This window comes from Corvus moneduloides, chromosome 8 (genome assembly GCF_009650955.1).
Source record: "Corvus moneduloides isolate bCorMon1 chromosome 8, bCorMon1.pri, whole genome shotgun sequence".
NCBI lineage: Eukaryota > Metazoa > Chordata > Aves > Passeriformes > Corvidae > Corvus > Corvus moneduloides.
The window spans coordinates 8,383,976-8,399,887 of record NC_045483.1 but is presented as its reverse complement, the minus strand read 5'-3'; the positions used below and the strand labels follow the sequence as shown (position 1 = coordinate 8,399,887).

Sequence of the window (15,912 nt, the reverse complement as noted above, 5' to 3'; positions counted from 1 at the left end):
ACCTCTTCATACACCTCCAAAAAGGAGTGGAATCCTAGGAATGAGCACTCCAGTCCAAGTTCTTGTGACAGCCAGCTAGCACTATGCATGATGTAAGACAAAAACTTCCAATTCCTTTAACTGCTTAAACTGCAGCACTTAACAATGCCAGATGTCAGTGAAATACTGATTCACAATTCTTTTAGTACAAAGAATCTTTTTTCCATCAATTTCTCAGTTATTTCTCTCACAAGACAGAAATAAAACAAGCGACTTCACATTACAGAGCTCGTCACTCAGAGACAAGGATCTATTTACATTCACACTGATCATTACAAAAATGTTTTACAACATAAAATGGCATTGAAGATTCCAGACAAGCTACTCTGAGGGGCTGGGGGATCATTCTTTACATTTGATTCAATCCTGGAAGTTTTGAACAGTTTTTATTTTAATGATTAAAATTTTACTAGTGTGCCTGCATGCACCCAGATACTTCAGTACATAAACACCAGGCAGATACAGAAAAAGCAGCACTGGATAATCTGGTAGGATCAGGGCAAAAAATGCAAAGTGACATATACTTTGCTGCTGCCACTACTAGCATTTGTCTTTCTTGTTTTTTCAGAATTCAGGTGACAAACCTTTATATAAACAACCCTGCAAACCCCAATGGGGATTATGTGATGAGGAACCACTTCTGTGCTCTGAGCATGTGCTGAGAACTGGCACTACCAGGACACAAGAGCAACCTCAGACAAGCAACATACACAGCACATTTACCAAAGACTGCAGACAGGTTGCTCAGGTTAGCAACTCTGGCACTGAAAGGAAAAGCAATTTGCTCAGAAAGAACACACAGGCATAACATACCTTCTTTATTTTAAAAAAGATAACTAAAAAAAAAAGCTGAAAATCTTGAACAGACTGTAGGTAGAAATGTCTTTTGTAAACAATCCTCTGAAGTACCTATGCTGCAGGAGCCCAAGTCAATCCTCTCTCACAAGTTTTTGATTTTTTTTTTTTTTACAAGATTTAAACCACAATAGTCAATTGTGCCTCATGAAATGAGCTTCTCTGAAGCCTGAGTTGACAGCATGTGACATAAGCTTAGTATTGCCTCATTTATTACATAAATTTATTTCCAGAAATTACCCTGGAGACTGTTTAATCCCCAGCATTACACATCTGAGCATCTCCACAACCTGAGAAAAATTAAGAACAGAGGAAAAGGAGTGAGATAAAAATAACCTGAGATATGAACTTGCAAAAATGGTAAGCTACAGGGGGAAAAAATGTAGTAAATACAAAGAAAGCAAGGTGCCTTTTTTCTTTCCCCAAATTTATCTTTCCTTAAAGAATGGCAGTTTAGTCCTCCCTAAAGAAAGCTCAGTGGAAAAAGGAGATAAATAAAACTCACAGGAACTCAATTCCCACTCCACCCTACCTCCTTTGAAATATACATTCTTCCTTATATTTACTTATGCCTATTGCCCTCCGTCATCCAGTCTCTAAAATGCTTTTCCATCAAGCTTCTGTATCTCCAGTCACCAACGTTTACAGTGGGGATGATTTTCTGTGGCTTCAACCACTGAACAAAACGCTTCATTTCCAGGTAACTGCTGTGTTCACTGTAAGGAATCCCTGAAATGAAAACAAATCACAGGCACCTGTCAGTCTACTTAGCTTCCTCCAAGCCTTCCAGCTATAAAATACTTTAGATAAAAAGGTTTTTTCAATTCCTATTTGGGACCCAAAGTTTATAGCTAAGGTAAAACAACCCTTCCCACCAATTTTCCTTTGAGGAAAACTACCTTGCATTAAGTCACCAAGTCATTCATCAGGTCAAACTAAGCAACATCAGTGACCTGGTTAAAGGAATGGTTTAAGGGATTTAGCTCAACCCGCCAATAACAACTGAGAGGAAGACACAGTCTCGCAGACACAAGTAAGACATGGAATGAAATCTCAGCTCTGGAACTGCACTGCCACCACCAGCACTGGTCAGGCCAAGACTCCACCCCTGAAGTCTCTCCCTGTATCAGCTGAAAGCCTTTATTTGCACCAGGAGGACAGGTGCAAAATGTCTGTAAAAATCTGTATTTATGGTGTTCTCAATTACTCATTTCACAGATCTCTCCTGAAGAGATCTGTTCGGTTTCTCAATGAGTTACCAGAAAAAGCAGCAGTTACCAAAATCAGTAGGAGTTTCCAGAATAAAAATAAGAAGAGCATCCACACAAAGCTAAATGCACTGAATCTTTGCCACTCTTATACCATATATAGTGATTTTTCCTCTTGTTTGAGGCTTGATATCCTCCAGAGAAAGGCACGAATCAGAGTAGGTCCACCCTGTAGGTTTGAAAGCCAGAACTTGATCAAAATTCTCAGAAAACTTATTCAAGTGATCTTGCAAACCCTGTGAAAAAAAATAGAATATACTTAATCCCATTAAATAGCTAATAAGACTAAAGGCTGGCCATTTCATGATGGAGAGGCTTCAGACTATATTTTATTGTCATGTGCTTTTTTAACTTTAAGTCTCATCTACCTTGAAGTTATTAATGATAAATATGGACATTTGCAAAACAACTTGTCCCTTAGGATCTCAGTTCCTTCACCTGAATTAAGCACACACAAAGAGCTATGCATTACAGATTAGAACACATAAGGAATAATCACACCTTCTTGTAAATCTTGCTCCACAAATCATTCATTTCCTCCTCTAAGCTCGAGGTCAGATGGTGAAATGCTGCTTCAGTGCAAAATTATCTGGTTAATTTACAGTGCCACAGAGATCATGACACCTGCTTATGCCCAGAAGTAACCAGAGTTAGTTAAACTACCCCAAAAAAATTACAGCAAGCCAGTGCATGAGCTGAGTATTGCTCTGAGCACTAAACCAGGTTTTACCACCTCTCCAAGACAGGAAGGAAACCACCTCTCATCTTCTCACTCTTAAAAAAAAATTACCTTGAAGAAGTTTCCAAGTATAAGGAATGTACAATCCTATTCCTGGATAAAGTGAAGTCAGTATTGCTTCAAGTTAAAAATAGAAAATCAATTTCATGTGTCCTGTATAAAATCTTACAGGCAAATTCCTAATTTGAAAGCCCTACAAGGTTACTGATTACAAAATCATAAAGTTTATATTAGCAGGAGAGAGAGGAATACAAAATAAAGACTGATTAAAAAAGGGAGGCAGAGTGGGATAGAAGGGCTGTGATAGAACATTAACCAACCTGTCAGATATTTGACAACTATAAAACAGGGCAGCAGAAAGCTTCCTGTGAGACTGCCACATTGAACAACACCTTCAGTACAATCTCCAGTAGCAACATACAGAATCCATCAAACCAGGTACATAAAAAATTTTTTAAAACCCCACCACAGCACACATTTCATTCAGCAACAGGAATTGTGGCTCACTGCTGTGACTGTGAATACACTGGGAATGTTCAGTCTTCACTTGATTGAAAGTATAACTGTAGCAGTCTAGTTCTCCTTCACACTTCATTTTGAGAGGATTAACATAGCTTAAGGTAATTATTCACATATTTGCTCCCCTTGCTCTAATGAAATCTAAATATAGTACTTCAAATGCAACAATTATTATATTAACAATGCTAATCTGCTTTCAATTTTGTTATAAATCAAGTATGCAACATTCACATTAAGGATGCAATTTCAATCTTATAAAAAAAATTATTTGTGCATTTCAATCACAAGCACTTCTGAAAGGCTCACCTCAATGCCAGTACAAGACCTTGCTGAGTTAAACAACATGAAAGAGATTCATAGACCCACAGAGCCCAGTTCACTGGAAATTTTCCACTGCATAGTCAAGTGGCAAAGGCCTCAATTTTTGAGTTACAAAAAATTGTTTGTTGCAAAAGAACCATGCACGCATTTTGGAAAAAATGGCCTCTTTCCCCAAAACAAATTACTACAGTGTTTACTCATAACAAGTCCATTTTAAATACACATTCCATTTTCTTCGTTTATTGCTTTAGCCAAGACTGTTCTAAACCTTCATCCTTTTGAAATGGAAAATATATTTCACTGCTACACCAACCTCCTTCAATCACCATGACAGCCTGTTATTCAGAGAGGCACTAGAGTCAGCAGTGTACACAAATAGATTCCATAAGGTAGGGAAAGACTCAAACATGATTTAATATGTAATTTACCACCAGCCCTAACACCACTTAAACTCATCTGGCTTATTCAAGAACAGCCATTTGTCAGTACATACAGCAATCCCTGTATTTTACTGGGGTAAAACCAAATACTGCAGTGAAGTACCACACCTCTGATTTTTTTTTTTTTTAATATTTTCTTAATACATATCAAATCCAAAAGTAAGATAAATGATCACGTGAACTCATCTTTAAGCATTTAAAATTCTCCACGTTTTACTGACCATACATTCCTCTAGCTGCAGGCCTAATTGGCAGCTGGGCACTCTGGGAGTCTCCCCAGCGTGCCCAGCTTACATGGACATGACATTACTAATGATGGCATGAGACCGCACTCAACTTCACACCTGAGGGCACAGCCCCAGTACAGAGGGCCCTGCTGTCAGACCAGGACTCTCATCCACAAAATCACTGTGCCTTTCATCTTTCCCAGCCCTTTTCAGGGTCCAGGCACGGCTTCTGTCACACTGTAGATTTGTCTAGAGGTGACACCCTCCATGATACAACTGCCTCCCTCTGAGAAGTAAAGCTGTCCTTGAGGGTACAATCACACCCTGAAAGTCCAGCTATGCGAGTATCCATGCATGCTGGGACAAGGCGACTTAGCAACCCAGAAATCTGCAGAAGAAACTAAAATAAATTACTGTTTAAGACAACACAACACAATAAAAATAAATCCATACATATTTCCATTACTCATTTTCTGCTCCTCTCTGATGTGGAAACATCATGGAACAAAGTTAAAGCATTAAGATACTAAGTTCCATCTCCTGCAGCTCCATCCAAATCATATAGACTTTTTTATTCCTTTTTAGGTCAACTCTGACCTTGACTAGTCCTGCAGCTAAATACCATCTTGCTCTGAAGGATTTGCTTGAGATGGCACAGCACGCCTGAAGCAAAACAGGAAAATGGATCCAAGTCTGTAAGGCATAAACAACCAATGTTTTTCTCTTGCTTCCAGGTTACCTTTAATCTACAGCCTGCTGCTTTACCTTACTGCCCTTCAGTACTTTGTAGTCTATTTAGTATAGCCTAGGAATTTGTCACATTTCCGAACTAAGAAATTCCCAGAAAAAACATTCAACAACAAAAAGTCGGTGTTTCAAATATCAACCCAATGTGCATTTGAAATCGAATTAGATTAAATAACATTTTTAAATTAACTGCTTTATGTGATTTTGCTACAAATATTAGAGAAAAATGTGTGTGGAAAAACTAAAGCATGTGTACATATGAGGTGACCCACAGTTCACTCAGAGCATGCACTGGTTTATGTGCAATTTTCACTGATTTTCAAGTAACCTTATCTCCAGTGTAAATCATCAGCCCAGAGAGTGAATATTCTTTTAAAAGATGAAAATATGGCTATAAATACATTGGAAATCAGACACCTGACTGGTAGTTGGCCATGTTCATAAGCTGCCTCAAAACAGAGGCTCACAGGCAGAAAGTCCTTTTAGTCTTTTCCTACACTGGACCAGGTAAAAGGCTGAAAACAGGGACTTCATGTCACAATATATTAATTGCTAATAGGACAGATCAGGAAGTCATTACATAAATCTACTTCAAAAAGGCCCGCAAAGAGTGGGTCTTTGAACAAGCCTCACCTTATCTTGTACAAGCACCACATCATGTTTGGAGAAGTTATTAATGTTTAATTGCATTTCATTTTCAATGTATTGCTACATGTCAAAGCTCCACTAAATAAATGTGATCCGACAAGAGGTTACAAAGCACCAAACACAGCACTGGCTGGGAGGAGCCCAGAGAATTTGAGCAGCAGGTTCATCAACAGAGTCCTTTTTCTGAACTTACCTTAAAATTAATTTGCATCATGGGAAGAACATGAAGCAAAGTACCCTTCCAGTCCACACTGATGAGGGAATTAACAGTTGGTGACTCCAAGCACTGCAGGGTTTTGTACTTGTCACGGGACATACTTGCTTTTGAGCCCAGAACTTCAGCAATTGCTTTAGGATTCAGAGGAAGGAAGAAATCGGAGAAAGAAAATTGTAAGAGTTCTTTTTTGGCTTGTTTTGTAGATAGTCCTGATTATTGTACAAGATAATTTTTACTATTAGAAAAGAAATCCATATTCAACAGGTTATAGTGTTTCATAATCTAACATTAAGAAGAGAAACCTATAATGGCTGTTAAAAACCTTTGTCCCCACCATTTTAGCAGCAAAATTTTGTATGACAATCGGAAAGAGAAGGAAAAGTACCTTCATAAATTCCAAGTCACATTTCTTTGGCAGAATGTTACTGAGGTGAACTGGTATTTATTCCAAAGTAGCCAGAAACATGCAGGTTTTGGAATATGTGACAAACAGCCAACATTAAAGACAGACTGAATTTCAGTGCACATAAGTCATGTATTGATGACCTTAAATATACACAAAAGCACAACTGGTACACAGCTGCCTGCTCTAAAGCAGACGTTTGGGCAATCATGTTGGTTCCTGGTGCAGTAACTGAGCAAAGAAGAGCACACAACGTCTTCATTTACTCAGAAAGGAACAGAAGCCTATGAATAACATCCCTTTGCTTTTTCCTGACAACAGGAACTTGTTAGCAACAAAAATGTCATAAAGACCTAATTTATTTATTTTATTAATTGCCTTTAGCAATTTTCTCACCACAATTAATTAATTAGGTTCATACATTTAATATCCAAACTGGCCACCTGTATATTCGGGGCAGGGAGGTTATAAACATGGCAGAACACTATTTCTTTCAGAAAGTTAAAACTTATTGATTAGAAAACTAAAAAAATAGCAGGAGGATTATTAAATATATTTAATTTCTTTACACAATATCTGAACATTCAGACTAAACAACTTTTTATACCTTCAAGAAAGCAACCTTCTAAAACTAAACTAGATATTTATTTAGATATTTGATCCAGTACACTTCTTATACATACCTAAAAAGACTTTTTCTTTTCCAATGGAGTAAGTGCCACAGACAACTAGAGTTCGTGGGTTTAAAGTCACTGTCTCAAAGGCAATGTTGACAGCAAACTGGATAACCTCTTGTTGTGAGGGGAAAGTGTACTCAGGGCTACAGTATCTGGGGCATGGAAACAAAATATACCACTTTGTTACAAAAGATAAGACATCTGAAATTACCAAAAAAGGCCCTCAAAACTGCATGTACACAATAAGTGAAAACGACATTATTCTTCCATATCACTTCAGTCTATTAGAAACACTAAGGTGCCCAGATTAAATTGTTGCAACAAAAATTAGATTGAGCATATCAGTGTTTCCTCTACAGCTATTCACTCTCTGGCACTGAATTCTACATTTTCTTCTTCATAAATACTGAATGCTCTTGCAAGCTAGTTACTTGTATTACATCCTAATTATATTCTTATGTCTATTTTTTGTCATACACACAAATATAATATAAGACATTACTCATTCACAGAAACATATGGAACAGAAATGAAAGTCTGCAGCTGGGCATTAGTCATCATTCACACAAAAACAATTTTGTATACATGAGTCAGAGAAAGGTCTAATGAAAATCCCCAAAACTGATACAACCATTTGGCGTCCTTTCACCTTTGAATCTTCCACACCTCTTTTCATAACAGAGTTGAATCCACTGAAAACTAGTGTTCCATAAACCTCTTGTTTCAGAGCTGAACACTTAAATGTATGAGCTTTGACATCCAGAATTTAATACTACTTATAAATAGCTTATAATACGTATAAAGGTTATCTCAGCAAGTACTTCAGCACCTTTTCCACCACCCACTTTCATTCTCTCATGTAACAGCATAACCAATGAACAAGCTGTACATACATGGGCTTTTAATAAATATCTGCTTTTACTCAACACTAAATAGAGCTAACAAGTGTTATCACAGCAATGGCATTTAGACTTATATTTATTTGGTTCATATAAAGTCTTCCTAAACTGAAAAGAGTAAGAGTAAGCTGAAAAAAAGCTCCCATTTCCAGACAACTTACGTTGTATCGAGGTAAAGGGTGTGGACTTGCTGAGCCATCAGAGCAGGGTAGCGCTCCATGGAAGGGTCTGCCCTGAAGTCCCCTGTGTGCAGAATAACAGTCCCACTTGGCAGGTAGAAAAGGATCATTGTTGCACCTGGACAACTGAAACAAACAAACAAAAAACCCCACAAAAAAAGGTATGTCAACTCTCTATACTGTTAAACTGCCTTAAGAGACAGACCACCTTTCAGCAGCAGGAGGGTGTGCAGAACAGCATTTTAAATCATAGCTACTATGCAGACTAATTTAGCTAGGAATTCCTGATTTCTGAAGGATTTCTGCAGCCAATTCTATGGCCATAAACAAGCTTGACCTGAGTTCTCCACTGAGATGGGAAGAAGAAACAAAAACCCCACATCATTAACTGTGTTTTTGGAATGCCCCACCTTCTAGGCATGACAAAGATGCTGCCTCAGTTGCAATCATTCTATTACTTTACTCGAAGGGGAAACAGCTCACCAAAGAGAAGCAGCATTCTTGTTCAGGAGAAATAAAATTGTACTACTGCAGATTCATCTTCCTTCCTGCAGGACTTACTGGAGCATTTTCTTTTGAATTCTATTTGCAGATTTTAAATGTTGCCCTAGATCCAGAACTCCCTGGTTATAAATACAACTCCCTTCCTGGTGATAGTGCATCCATTGCACTTTCTGCAGTTGCTTGCCAAAGCTTTCTGAAGGGCAAGAGTTCAGACTGGAAAATCTGAGTGGGACTATTTTAGATATCAATCGTCTGCAAAGAGTAAGTGAAACTCAAAAAAGGAAAAACTGGCATGAATCATAAATAAAATGACAGAATTGGTGAACTCTTCAAGAAGCTGAACTTTGTAGCTAAGGTATGTATGGCTTTTAAATTGGAGCAGAGGATCAGAGAGATAAGCAAGAAAAATGAGAACTGTACAAATTACATAAGCAACAAGGCTTGCTCCATTCCTAGAGAGATTCTCAGAGGACTTAATGGAGTCTTGTCTCTCCAAGTATAAACACATCCTACACTAAGCAATATTCAAACCAGCTGTGACACAGTCCTGCATTTCAATGTATGTACTGCAGGGAAGGTCTCTTCCTCTAGCCATGGCCAAATAAGATACCAAGATGCAGAACATCAAGAGCACAGGGCTGGAAGTGAGGTGCTACTGCACTTTAAATCCAGCATTACCACACCGTGCTAGTCTGACAAAACCTCACCCTTTATCACCAAATTCAATAGAAGTCTTGTCCAGATTTCAACAGCATCTTACTTGAAGTTCAATTTTCAAAACATTGACCAAGTTATGTCTCTCACAGGATCCAAAGTACCACATTTTTCTTTAGCTCAGGATTTCCCTATCATCAGCTGAAGTTACAGAAACCTAGTGTATCTGAGAATCAAATTTACTATGTTCCCAACTAGACACCAAAAAACCAGGAAGTGTCCAGATCACTAGAAAAATCATTCAACCTCTCAACAAGCATAAAAATTATGGAGCTACACATGGTTAACACAATGTACTCAAAGCAAAGTTAAACTAAAATTCAAAAAAGTTTCACTTTTGAAGATAACTCACCTATTTCAAAAGCTAACTACTTGCAAGCAATTTTACACCACAAATGCAGTGATACCTACTGATTGGCATCGAGCAACAGCACTTTGATCCCATTGACCACACACTCTGTGTTCATCGGCAGCACGTGGACATACTGCTCCTGGACTCGAAGTTTGCTCTTCACCAGATTGCCAGTTATCTGGAACACAGAAAGGATTTAAAAACAGGACCAAAATCTAGAAGAAGCATTGTTCATTTTAGAAACAAAAGCTCTCAAAGTCAGGCAGTCTGGCTTAGAGACAAACTACAAGGTCCTGGGTATAAATCAAGCCTTTCAGTAGCATTTCACTTCTCAAAAAGCAAATTGAGAAAAGCTGTCTTAAGAAAGCAAACCTTTAAAAGCCTGTCAACAGGTTATGCATTGGAATCAGATAGGAGACAAACAAGAGGGAAGAACATCTGTTGCAGACTATCAGGTCAAGAAGAAGAGATGGGTAAAGCCTTCTCTAAACGAGTGAAGAAGTTTCCAGGTAACAGGCCCCTGGATCTTATCATGGAGGACTGCAGTAACTCCAACTGCAAGGGCAACACAGGAGTAAAGCATTCCAGGAAATTTAATCATAAATAGTTTTTCTGATGCAAGCTCTGGATGTGTTGATTAGGCAAGGTGCCCTAGCATGTTACAAGTAAACAAGAGCTGGTTGGACATACAACAGCTAAGGGCAGCAGCCTGAAGTACAGGACACAAATGCCACTTGCTTAGCATGGAGAAGAGATGGCTTATGCAGAATCTATTCCACACTTGCATCACTGGAACAGTTACAGAGAAAATGGGGCCAGATTCTTCATGATGCACACAAAAAAAAGCCAAGCTACAATGTCAAGTTGCAAAACCAGAGATTTTAAATGTATTATTAGGAGAAATAAAACCCAGAGTGGGTAAGCCCTGCAACAGGTTGTGAAGAGACATAGTAAAATCTGGCCTATGTCCAAAATTTGACTGACAAAAGACTCCCTGCAGTCTGATCTAACTTTGAAGGTAAACCCACATTGTGCAGGAGATCAGTCTATGTGACCTCTAGAGATCCTTTTTAAACCTGATTTTTTTCATGGTATCTAGTCAGGGAAGTTTCACTAACCCTCTTGAGCAGTCAAATCAGGGTAAGGATTTCTCACAAGCAAAATGCACATTCCCCTGTACATATCCACTGACCCAACAATGGAACAACTGATCGCCTATTTAATTCCACCAGCACAAAACTGATTACAGCTGTATATGGATGTGATGATACCTAGCAACCTTGAAAAACCTTACCTTGTTACAGTAGATTGGAAACCTGAAGTTTTTTGTTAGTCCACAGAAATGGTCAGAGTGAAAATGCGTAAGGAAATAAGCTGTGCAGCCTTCAATTTCTCCATACTGGAAGGCATCAACTGTAAAACCAGTTCCTACAGCAAAAAGGGAAGAGAAGCCACTCACTAAACATGCACAGTTCAGAACCAGACTCTAATTAGATATTGGTTTTGTTTTCTCTTTGCTTCTTCCCAGTTAAAAGGTAATAGTTACTCTGCATACAGCTGAAGAAGCCATTTAAAGATTAACATGTTTTGTGTATTAGTCAACAGTTGCAAAAAGATTTTCACTTACTAAAATAAAAATTCCACAAAACGTTCATACACAAATACTTTCAAAGGCATCTCAAATATGCTGTTCAGCTGCCATCCTGCACAGATGGCAACCGGTTAAGCAAATAAGACACATTTATCTGCATTCTACTGGTATGCTTTAAAGTTCACATAGATTGAAATCTAATAACAATAAAACATGTCACTTCAGTTTTAGGACAAAAACACAACACTCCAGCCAAAATTAATTAACCTCTGCAAAAACCAAGTTTCATCTCACCTGGTATTTTCTTATAGAAAGGGCACTGTTTTTTTCTTGGCTCTTCACCAGTAGTAGGTAATTCTTTAAATTTCTTTCTCCACCTTCGTTGGCCACCAGAAGGTATATCTGCAACAGCTCCATTTTTACTTGAATTTTCTGTAACTGCTTCTACATCTTCCACAGATCCCTCAGCCTTCCTTTTTTGCTGTCTGGGCCTCTTTCCATTAGGAGATACTGAACTTGGTATCTGCTTTTTCTCACTCAAACACGCTTCTCCTTTGCGTTCCTCCTTTGCTTTGGGTTTTAACCCAAAGAAAACACCAATGTCCATTTGTTTAAGTTCTTTGGCAGGACTGGTTTTAGTGTTCATAGCTGCTAATGAAAGAGATGGTACTGATTTAGAAGAGATGGGGCTGGGAAAGCACACAGCAGCTGTACTGAGATTTCCTTTTTTCTCTACTGCTGTCTGCAAACTCTCCTGGAGAGCTGTTTTTTCAATGGCACTAGCAGTCATTTTACCTGTATGAGTTAAAATGTTACTTGGCTCCCTCAAAATATTACTCTTCTGTGTCAGAAGAGAGGCAGCATCTTCTCTGTCCAGCAGTGATGATGTCTCAGTAAAACTCATGTATGCAGAATCCAGAGCACAAGCACCAGCATCTCCAGACTCTGTGGTTCCTGATTTGGCAGCAGAGGAAATCAGTTCTGGCTGTTCAGCTTCCTTGTAACTAGAAGCAAAAGAGGATCCACTGACTACCATGCCTTGCTGAGGATCTAGATGGTGCAGTGTATTTACTTCCTCACAGAGGGTTTTTTTAATTATGAAATTTCCCATTTTCCTATGCTCATACTGAGGCTTCCTCCGTAAGAGTTCAGCAAATGTTTTCAATTCCACAGAATTAGAGTCTTCTTCTTCTTCTGAGTTCTGCACTTCAAATAATTTATTCTGTGATTCTTTTACTTTCTTCTCTTCTTCCTCTTCACTTTCCTCAAATGTACTTAGTGGAGAGTAAGAAATTTCACAGTCATTGAAATCCACTCTTGACTGTAGCAGACTTGGCTGACATGTATCTTTCTCAATACACAGATCTTTTCCTGTTTCACTTTCTTGAGAGGATGCAAAATCAAAAAATTCAAATTTACAACTATCGTCTGTGGTCTGTGGAAGCTGAAGTGTCTGTTGAGGTTTTTGAACACCTGCAAAAAAGGAAGTACTTTCACTGATTCTATTTAGACACTTCATTTGCGGTGAATTCCATACCATCGATGCACAGTCATCATTTGGGACATGCTTTATTTCATTAGAGGGTTTCTCATTCTGTGAGGTTTCCCCTGCATGACTTGGGGAACAGCTGGGCTTTGCAGCAGTAGAACCTGTCATCTTCATCTCCACAGTGCTTCCTGAAGAGTTTACAAGATAATCTCCTGCCCTGTTTGCTGCAAGTAGAAAATGGCTGTACCGCTTGTAGTGGGACAGAATGGTGGAGGTGCAGAGTAAACCATCAGGACACTCTATGGAAAGAGTCATATAGAGGTGTAATGTTAATACCTTGGCAAGTATAGTTGGCATAGTTAAAATAAAAATCACATGTGACACAAGATTTAGGAACTCTTTCTTATAAATACAGCTACTGGAGGACAGAAGGCACAAGTAAAAAGTAATTTTCAAGCTACCAAGACCTCTTTTCTGAGCTGAGAAATGAGAATGCTTCCAGCCTAAAACCAAACAGCTGCTGCTCATACAGCACTATGCCTGAATTATACAGCCCATTAACAAGAGTACTTGACCCTGTTTCAATGCTGTGCTCCTGTAATCACATGGTTTCTAGTTTAGAATTGTCTCACTTTCAAAGCTCAGAGAAGTAGCACCAGAAACAGGCAGTACATTTCAAATATAAGCAATAAATAAACCAAATTCTGAATTAACCTAATACTCCATTTCAAATTTTCTGCAATTACACATTAATAAGGAGGAAAAAAAAGGGCTATGTATTTACTTATACGAAGAAAACATTCGGCATTGAGATGCTAGGAAAAAAAACCCATAGCTCTTTCCTAAGCCTTTCCCCCTGAGAGTTCACTACCCTAACTTTTCAGGCTTTTAAGGTGAATGCATAAATCAATCAGGATTTTTCACCTGTTAATTATGGGAGTAAGACGGAAATGAGGTGTTAAAACACCTGCCTTAAATTAAATTCACTGCCAAAATCAGCATGAAATTACTTACATTTCATTGTTCTGAAGAAGAAACTCAAGGAAAGTTATGAAAATATAAAAAGGAGAGTGGTTGTATTACTTGAAATAGCCTTTACTCAAGTTTCCTGTATGCTTTCTGTTTTACAAAAGTTCTGAGGTGTATTAAGGACATAAGATGGATACCTGAATCTGTTCAGATATGGTATTTCCCCATGAAACTAGAATTTGGAATGTGTTAGTTTTGTTCCTCTTGTACAGAGCTCAAAACAAACCCGTTGTTTTATGATACAGGAATGTTAATCTCGATTTCTATATAAAATTTCTAAACCATGGGGGCCCACAAGTTAACATTTCAAGTAAATTGGCCTATTTCAGCTTCCAAATGTCCATAGACAACTGAACAAATCACGTATCAACATGGATACAGGATAATGAAATCTGTATCTAAGGAGAAAGAAACTTGATGTCAAAAGTAGCACCTTCGTGCCTGAAGGTTCTTTTCTGACTTAGTAATTGTAATAGGTTTCATTATTTTAAATATGCACCTTCAGTTTGTTCAATGAAATACTGAAACTTGATAAACAACCACGAAAGTTTCTCAGAGTTTTGAGGTTAGATTCTGAAATGAGATTTTCACGTCAGATTTCCACGTTCTTCACAAAGAAGCAAAAATTTCATGCAAAAATAGGACTGATCAGTAAAAACATAATAAAACATGATAAAAATCATACCAACTACCATTTCCGATTTTGAGCTTAATATAAAAAACAAGGTTTACAGCAACATTTCATGAGAAGTCTGTAAGTTTTCTCTGAAGGCTTTTTTCTTACACTAGCCATACCTTTTTCAATGGGTCCTGGAGTTTCCAAACATTCATAGACGTGCCACTGAGGTGTCTGGACCAAGAGCAAAGAGAAAGGCATCTGGCAGCTGGGACAGTATCCATCGTGAACGGGCTTTGCATTTTGTGAGCCCTGTTCTGCCGAGCTACTCACGCTTTCCTGGGAGTGCACGCTACTGTCATCTTTACATCGATCCACATCCTGGTCTGGCCGTGAGCTCTGCTTGGTTTTCGGAGGTGTATCAGGTTTTTTTACAGATTTCTTTTTCCTATTTCCCTTTCTTTTTAGCCTGCCCTTGCCATCACTGACTTCCTCTACAGGAGTAGAGATGCTCTGTGAATTACTCTGATGCTTTCGTTTCCTAATGGATTTGTATTCCCAAATGTCCTCTTCCAATAAAGCATCTTCATACATGACAACACATGAAATATTCCCCTTTCTTTTAAGCAACAGTTCACAAACCTGCCCTTCCTCCCACTAATATATTTGCTCTTCACTACCTGAAGTAAAGCTCCAGAAGCCCATGTTAAAAAAGCAACACTGGGACACAAACCAAGCAGCAGCCCGTGATAGGACAGGAGCATGGTGGATCCTGTCCCAAGAATAATTTAATGAGTGCCTCTTTGTAGATTTGCAATTTCTCCTGTTACACAGGGCCCGACTCTGCAAGGCCTTCCAGGGTGAGCCATTCCCTTCAGCTTCCACCCCCACCTCGTAAGCACCACCCGGCCTCAGCGGGGACAGGAAGATTTTAAAGATTCCTGCCCGAGCAGGAAGATTTTGAAATAAAACGAGGAAGAGTTCAGCTAGGGGATCGTTGTCAAGGTGTCTCGGGATGCTCCTCCGGAGTGCTCCCCCCGGAGTGTCCTGTGATGCTCCTCCGGAGTGTGCCGGTGCTGCTCCCCGGTGTGTCTCAGCAGCCTCAAGTGTCCGGGATGATGGGGGATGTCGCGGTGCCCCCGAGTGTCCGGGATGTTCCGTGGGATGTCCCGGTGCCCCGAGTGTCCCGGGATGTTCCCTGGGATGTCCCGTGTCCCGCCGGTTCCGCGGGTGGCGGGCGGGCGCTCGCCTCCTCGCCCGTTCCCCGCCGCGGCCGCGCATTCGCTTCCGCAGGTTCGTCACTGCGGCTGCCGCTCAACTTCTCCGCATCTCCCATAGTATGCCGCCAAAAAAACCCCCAAGTCCCACCGTTTAAATTACTGGAGCCTGGTTTGTACTTTGTCCGGTGCTGCTCAATTTTTACGTCTTACAAACACTAA

General features: G+C 39.3%; 1 protein-coding gene across 1 annotated transcript; it reads right to left on the bottom strand.

The window, feature by feature from the left end:
* Positions 1-835: 835 nt before the first annotated feature.
* Positions 836-15,067, bottom strand: DCLRE1A (DNA cross-link repair 1A). The gene is made up of 9 exons (XM_032117135.1): positions 14,653-15,067; positions 11,634-13,127; positions 11,043-11,176; positions 9,808-9,926; positions 8,161-8,304; positions 7,107-7,252; positions 5,997-6,151; positions 2,257-2,398; positions 836-1,623 (listed from the first exon to the last, which is right to left on the bottom strand). The coding sequence occupies exons 1-9, from the start codon at positions 15,065-15,067 to the stop codon at positions 1,457-1,459; spliced, it is 2,916 nt and encodes a 971-aa protein (XP_031973026.1). The 3' UTR covers positions 836-1,456.
* Between the last annotated feature and the right edge of the window lie 845 nt (positions 15,068-15,912).